The sequence below is a fragment of the Fringilla coelebs genome, assembly GCF_963513975.1.
Source record: "Fringilla coelebs genome assembly, chromosome: 2".
Taxonomy (NCBI): domain Eukaryota; kingdom Metazoa; phylum Chordata; class Aves; order Passeriformes; family Fringillidae; genus Fringilla; species Fringilla coelebs.
Window position 1 is genome coordinate 202,388 of NC_140029.1, and position 7,613 is coordinate 210,000.

Sequence of the window (7,613 nt, forward strand, 5' to 3'; positions counted from 1 at the left end):
GCAAAGCAGAGGAGGGTTCTGTGCTCACCTTTGAGCTCCAGCTGTGGCATGCTGAGATGAAGCCCTGGTGACGTGCTGGCAGTACAAGGGGAGCTTGCAAAGGGTCTGCAGTGATGGATCCTCCCGGGGAATGATTGCTAGGAGAGGGGAGAGGGAGCAAAGGGAAGGAAGAGAGTGCCTGTTTTCACAGAGGGCGTGCCCCTGGTGCTGGTGTTTTGCTGTATCCCCTCAAAGATGCGATGGTTGATGTCACTGGTCCATTCAAGAGCTGTAGAAGGATCATGTTCCACTGTTGGGTCAGGGAAGATGGTGGGACATGAAATCACTGCTGCTAAGCAGGTTGCTGGAAAGCAACACAGATGGCACTTAGGGGTGGGCTCTGAACTGGCTGCTTTGGTTTTGGGAGAGGCCTGGAGCTTTGTGAATGTGCCACACCAGGCTCAGGGCAGGCAAAAAAGCAAATCAAATGTTGAGTTTAATTAGACAAGAAACAGAGAATGAAAGAAAATATCATCACCCACAGCTCAGATTCTGCCCACACTCTCTGTCTGGTTCCATTCCCTAAGCGAGCAGAATTGATGGAAACTGTTTAGAAAAGGATGTTAATGGGATCTCTGGCAGATAATGGTTCCAAGCAGAAATAAAACATTCTTTGGCATGGACAAAGCTGCAGGAATATCACAGAGGTGTGCACAGAGTCATGGGGAAATGAGAAGTTGCTTTTTTCATAACACAAGGCTGGGCAGCTCCATAAGAACTGACCAGGCAGCAGGTTTAAAATAAACACAGGCAGCATTTCTTCATGCAGAATGTAATTAAATTGTGAAATCATTGTCCAGAGTTGCATGGGTTCAAAACTAGATGAATTCATGGAAAGAAAAAAATCCATCAAAGGCTGATGAGCACAAACACGATCTGTGGCTCAGGAAGTGTCTGAGCCACAGCGGGCTGGGAGCCGGGGAAGTTCACAGGAGGCTGGTTCCGTACGTACCATGTTTCTCACATTTCTGTACACCCACTGCCAGCCCCTGCCCGAGCTCTGCTGGTGGCCAGAAGGGCTCTGTAGCCCTGGGACCTGGCTGGGGTTTGCAGCAGCCTTTGGGGAGGGTGGGCAGACCCAGATATGCCCACATGGCCTCTGTCTTACCAGCGTGCACCCCTGCCATTGCTGCTTGCTCCTGTCTGTGTGACCAGACTGGCATTTGTACATGGGGTTGCTGCGCACGTAACTCCTCTGACACGTCTGAGGAGGGGCTTTTCTCAAAGGGCTCTGGTTCCTCATGGAAGGGAGAGGAGGAGCAGGAGCCTCTCAAGTCTGGGTTGAGGGCAGTGGGGCAGATGTTGCCCCGGCCTGTGGCAGGGAGAGGTTGGAAGGGGCCTCTGAAGCGTGGCCCCACGTCGAGGTGTCCACGCAGACCTTCCTTTCATCAAGGGCCAGGCTATATTTAGGTTTGTGCCTCCATCACTGCTGTGAAAGGCTGTTCCAGATTCCTTGATCTGGTACTAGAAAACATCTCTTCATTTCCAGCCTAAACTAATTTCTGACCATTTTATACTCATTTGTTCTTGTGCCAATATTGTGTTTTTGCTTAAAAAGCTGTCCTCTCTCCCTGGAATTTCCCTCCCTCTTCCAGTGTTTACAGAACACAGTCCCAGCACTGCCTAGCCTGGCTGAACGAGTCCAGCTCCTCTGGTCTCCCCTCCCAGGGCTTCAGCACAGTGCCAGCAGCTTGGGCAATAGCTCTGGCCCTCACCTAGCCAGAGACCTGCACCCTCTTCTCCAGAGTCGTGCTTGGATTCCACTTGTCCCTTTCCTAAATGCATTAGGTGGCACAGATCACCCTGCACAGCTGGGTCTGGGAGGGTGGTCTCTGCCACAGGATGTGCTGATGGGATGGGAATGTGAGGTCTGTCCCCTTGAGGTGGGAATTTGGCCTCTGCTGGGGCGGAAGGAACAGCAGAGCCTGTGCCAAGTGGGAATCCTGTTCCACCAAAGAGTGTGTGCTGGAGGGGGCAGGTCTGCAGCAGGGAGGGGATGTTTTCTGAGGAGGATTCCAAAACCTGACAGGTGCTGAGGGACAGTGATGGGGGTGCATCCAGTTCCATAGCTACCCAGAAAAGGTGTGCAGTGCTGTAATGTGTGGTCTCAGTGGCCAAGGAGGTAGCTCCCCTCAGGACACGAGGTTACCTGAGCATGTGGGATTGATGTCTCAATGGTCTTGTGCTGCACTGGCATAAATTGGGGGTCTAAAGTACCTACAGACAGGGCTAAGTTGAGGTATCTGAGTCCCAGAAGATCTGCCAGCTGCACTTCCTCTGGTGGGAAACCTCCCTGGATAACTGTGGGAACTGAGAAGATCCCTGGCTGTGGCCAGAGAGGCTGGCACTGGGCTGTCAGGGCTCACACACTGGCATTTCCAGCTGAAGGTGTCTGTTGGGGCAGGGAGGACCAGGAGTGTTGTGGAGCCGGGCAGTCACCTGCCTGCAGAGGCTCTGGGTGTACCAGGGGTGCAGCAGTGCCTCCTCCAGTGTGCCCCCACCCTGCTGCTAAACCGGACCGAAGGGAAGGAGGGCGGCTGAGGCACAGCCTCCCCATGCCAACTGCTGTGGGCTCCTGTGTTCCCAGCCTCAGGCACGGCTTGCAGGGAGTCCGTGTTGTGGGTAAGGTGTAAGGGTGGTGCAGACCTCACGCCGTGCTTGTCAGGCTGTGGGGTGATCTGAGCGGTTCCCTGTGCCACTCAACCACTCCCTGGGCCATACTGCAGGTGCTGGAAGAGAAGCCATCGGGACTCCTGGTCGCCTCCCTGCAGGCCAAGGACCCTGACGAGGGGGAGAACGGGACCATCATCTACTCCCTGATAGGTACGAGCTGCAGAGCAGCAAACCCGTGCTGCCCTGCCCGGCAGCCGTCACCCAGGCAGGGGGTGCCGCGATCCCACAGCACGCTCCCTCCGTGGCACCCTGCCCCGGCCCCCCTCTGCCGTGCTTCCCCCGGCCACGCTCCGCTCTCTCCGCAGGGGCCTGGGCAGAGCGTTTCACCCTGCACGTGGCTACCGGCGAGCTGCGCACGGCGGCGGTGCTGCGGCGGGCCGAGCGGGCCGAGTACCTCTTCACGGCCACGGCCAGCGACCGCGGCGCGGCGCCGCGCAGCACCTCGGCCATCGTCCGTGTGCAGGTACCAGCTCCTCCCTCCCCGCCCGCCAGCGCCCCTTGTCCCTGTGCCACCTGCCCAGCGCTTGCCTCGTGGACGACACCGTCCATACTTGGCAGCCTTTCTGCTTTTCCTCATCCCCTACTGCCTTCATCCCTGGGCACCCTCTGCTCCTGCTCAGCTGGTGATCCAGCCCTAAAATCCACCGGGAGAGCCTGCATGGGAAGGGATGACCCTGCACCTGTTCTCATGTCCAAAGAACTGCCAATTGCAGTTCTGCCTTCTCCAGGTTTACACAGCCGACCCTGTCCTAGATGCCCTGGTCAGAGGTTCCCGGCACAGACTTCCACTCTTCCCCGTGTCTGCTGAAACCAGTGTTCTGACCTGCAGGGTGTTTATTCTGACCTGCAGGGTGCCCCTCATGTCTGTGTCACTTTGGTACTCCCTGCCTGGTGCTGCCTGCACAGCTACATCCTTTCTTTACTGTTAGCAATGAGCTTCCTTTTACAGCAGAGGCTCGGGTTCCCCCACCAAGGGACTCCCACTGAACATTGTTTCAGGTTTTCCATGTCCTTGCAGTTGCCAAGGCCATTTGACTGTCCTTGCTGTGCCACCTCCGCCAGCCCTGCCCATTGCTCCCTTGAGCCAGCTGGTCTCTCAGTCCTTTGTCACACAGCATCCCCACTCTCTGCCTGTCCCTCACTAGTGTGGGAGCTCCAGAGCTGAGTTCTAGCCCACGTGGGTCTGATATACGAAGTTCCCTTGAAGGAGTAGAGCCTGCCACAACTGCCTTCAGCCACCAGCAACATGTTTTATACCATTTCCTTTTTACACTGTCTGTAACTGTTCTTGTCATCAGAGCTGTTCTGCAGCCTCCAGAGCACTGAGGCTAGGCTGGCCATCCCCATCATGGTGGTTTGCATCCCTGTAATAGATATTTGCTTGACAGTCACTGGGTTTGATCCCCTCTGGGCTGACAGGTTTGCTGTTACTCCCGTTTTCCTCAGCTCCTTGACAGGAATGTGCTTCTTCAGTGGGTTTTCCCTTTAGGTCATACTGTGGTGGCCTTTACAGCATCCTCTCTCCCATCTGCAAGTGCACCTCATGCCCAAATTAACTCCAATATCTTTAATAAAACTAGTGATAGTATCTATTTATCTTGGGGTCATACTGGGTTCTCTTTCTGTGCATCCCATCAGGATGAGCATGACCTCTCTTCTTATTCACTCTTGCTTATGTTTGCAGAATTGTTTCTGCTGCCGTCCGTTGGCTTTGCAGGATCGGACCCAGTCACAGAGTCCAAGAGTGGCTGAGGAAAGGCACCTGTGAAGGCCCCCTGCTCAAATGGGGCTGTCTGGGTGACATCTGGCTGTCTCCAAGGCTGGAGACTCCACCACCTGTGGGCTACTAGTGCCAGGGCACCCTCACAGTGAAAAGTGTATTCAGAGGAGCAGAGGGACCCTCCTGTGTTCTATCGTGTGCCCTGGCACACAGCCCCCTGAGCGTGCCCCTCACTCCCTCCTCTCCTCACAGGTGTTGCCATCCTCCCGTGTGCTGCCACGGCCTGATGCCACCGTGCTGACCCTGCATCCCCTCGAGGGGGTCAAGCCGGGGTCTGTGATTGGTTCCGTGGCCCCCCCGGACGCCCCTGCACGAGGACAGCTGACCTACACGGTGGTAGGAGGTGGCGGGGATGGCACCTTTGTGGTTGATAGTATGACAGGGGAGATTTACGCTGCCCGTGAGCTGGACTATGAGGCTGGGGCACGGCACGTGCTCCAGGTGAGTGCTGAGGACACGCAGCACGGCTATCCCTCCAGCAGGTTGGTGCTGGTCCACATCCACGTGCAGGACTGCAATGACCAGGCACCCACCTTCCCCGAAGACCCCATTACCATTGTGGTGTCTGAGAACGCCCAGGCTGGCTCCTCCATCTTCACCTTCCAGGCGCTGGATGGGGATGGAGTGGGCCCCAACAGCCAGGTGCGCTATGCTCTGCTGCACCTGGAGCCACCCGGAGCCCCCTTCCAGCTCGACGGCCGCTCGGGGCAGCTGACCCTGCGCCAGGGCCTCGACCGGGAGGCCGCTGCCTCCTTCCTGCTGGTGGTGGAGGCCACGGACCAGGCGCGCAACGTCAGCCAGCGCCGCTCGGCCGCCGTCACGGCCCGCGTGTTTGTCACCGACGAGAACGACAACGTGCCCGTCTTCCTCTCCCCGGCCACCGTCAGCGTCATGGAGGACCAGCCCACGGGCTTTGTGGCGCTGCACGTGGTGGCCCAGGACAGCGATCTGGGAGAGAACGGACGTGTGAGCTACTCCCTGCGAGCGGGCAACGCCGACGGCCGCTTCCACCTGAACCCCAGCACTGGTGAGGGCTGGGGGCTGCAGAGGTGCTGGCAGGGGTCCTGGGAACACGGAGGCTGAGGAGGGTGAGGGGCACACGAGGACGTTGAACGGGGTGTGGGAACACGGAGGGTGTGGGCTGGGTAGCCCAGGAGGGAGACTGGGGGCGCAGGGAGTCCCAAGCGCAGCATCTGGTTGGTGCTGTTGTTGGCACAATGCTGCTGTCTCCTGAAAGCCATCTGTGCTGCAGCACAGTGCCTGCAGCCGCACGGGAGTCCCGAGGCACAGGGCCCAGTGCCCCTGGTGCCAGCTCGCCCCTCTCCTGTGCCCACAGGTGCACTCTCCATCGTGCGGGCCCTGAACCGGGAGGAGGTGGCGCAGCACAACCTGACGGTGGTGGCCACGGACCACGGCTTCCCACGCCTCTCGGCCACGCAGCTGCTGTCCGTGCTGGTGCTGGATGTCAATGACGAGGCTCCTGTCTTTGAGAAACCCGAGTACCAAGCCCACATCATGGAGAACCTGCCGGCCGGCAGCCCGGTGCTGCAGGTGCTGGCCACGGACCGGGATCTGGGTGAGGATGCAGGCCAGGGTGAGCTGCCCAGTTCAGTCAGGGCCTGTCTGGAAATGCAGCCCCCGGCCTGGGCATACCCTGCTCCCTTCTGCCAGTCTGGAGAGCCTGGCTGACTAGAGGGAAGGATCAGCACCTGGCCTGGAGGTGGGAGGTGGGCTGAATCCTGGGAGAGGGAGGGAATGGAACTGGGACTGTGGTTCCCTCTGGTCCCCTGGCCTTTGTTCTGTGGGTTCTCCTTGGCCCGTCTGGCCTCCCAGCAGCTGGGTTAGGCTGTGACCCGCACACACACCTCTGCCACCAGGGAGCAAGCCCATCCTTTCCCACAGTCTGTGAGCCCTGGGTGAGAGCCAGGGGTGCAGGACTGGGAGCCAAACGAGGCGCTGGGGCTGCTGCTGGGCTGCCTTCAGAGCACCTTTGTGCCCACAGGTGCCAACGGGCAGGTGTCCTATGGGGGTCTCTCCGGGGGGCCATTCTCCATCCACCCACAGACCGGGCTCATTGTCACCACGCGTCCCCTGGACCGGGAGGAGCAGGAGCAGCACGTGCTGACGGGTGAGCAAGGGGAGGCAGCGGGCAGGGGGCTAGTGGGGATGCACAGGGACTCCCTGCTGCTGGCGTGGGGAGTGTTAGAGAGGGCAGGCCATGGGAAGGGAGGGTGGTTTGGGGCTGCAGGAATGCTGATGCTCACATGCCTGGCTGCCCCTGTGGGTGTAAGCACACAGGCACTATGGCTGTAGCTCCCAGTCAGCCTCTGGTGCTCTCTCTGTCCTGCAGTCTATGCACGGGACGCTGGCCTGCCGCCCAGCCTCACCAAGGCCACGGTGTGGGTCACGGTGGGGGATGAGAATGACCATGCACCCCACCTGGAGAGTGAGTCCTGCTCTGTGGAGGTTCCTGAGAACCAGAGTCGTGTGGCACTCTACACCCTGCGGGCCACTGATCCTGATGGTGGGGAGAACGGACGCCTGGAATACCGGGTGGCTGGTGAGATGCACTGGGAGCGTGGGACTGGGCAAGGGCTTCTCCCTGGGCTTCCCTGCATCTGGGGACATCAACTGCAGCAGTCTCAATCCACATCACTTCTCTCCTGCTGCAAACTGCACGGCATTGCTGTCATCTCTCAGCTCTCTGCCCCCAGTGAAGAGCACCCTAAGATCTGGACAGGCTGCACTGCACATTCCCCAGGCTTGTGTCTAGTTCCCCAGGCTTAGATCAGCTCCACACCTCTCCTGGCTGCTCTGACCTGTTAATTGACAGGTTGCCAAGTCAGATTTTTGCTGTATCCTGTGACAGGCTGCCTGGCAACTCCCCATGGCAGCAGCACTAGGCTCTGAGTGGTTAGAGTCAGTTCTTCCTATGGAGCTAGCCCAAGGAGTTTGCTCCCACTGGGGCTCACTCTACCCACCCTGCCAGATCCCGTGGTCGTGGGCTTCATGCTCTCCGGGGCCGTTCTCATTCCGCTTACAGGCATGCTGCATTGTTACTCCCCCTCTTCTTCTCTTTTAGGTGGAGACCCTGGGCAGGATTTCAGCCTAGACCCCGTCT

At 58.7% G+C, this 7,613-nt stretch overlaps 1 protein-coding gene across 1 annotated transcript in view; it reads left to right on the plus strand.

Moving 5' to 3' along the window:
• Window positions 1–7,613, plus strand: part of DCHS1 (dachsous cadherin-related 1) — a 45,373-nt gene that overhangs the window by 25,899 nt on the left and 11,861 nt on the right. The window contains exons 8-14 of the mRNA XM_084226761.1: window positions 2,766–2,862; window positions 3,018–3,175; window positions 4,685–5,519; window positions 5,829–6,068; window positions 6,495–6,620; window positions 6,843–7,052; window positions 7,575–7,613. The exon at window positions 7,575–7,613 is cut by the window's right edge and continues 825 nt beyond it. Coding sequence (XP_084082887.1) covers window positions 2,766–2,862; window positions 3,018–3,175; window positions 4,685–5,519; window positions 5,829–6,068; window positions 6,495–6,620; window positions 6,843–7,052; window positions 7,575–7,613 — 1,705 coding nt within the window. The remainder of the gene's footprint in view (window positions 1–2,765; window positions 2,863–3,017; window positions 3,176–4,684; window positions 5,520–5,828; window positions 6,069–6,494; window positions 6,621–6,842; window positions 7,053–7,574) is intronic.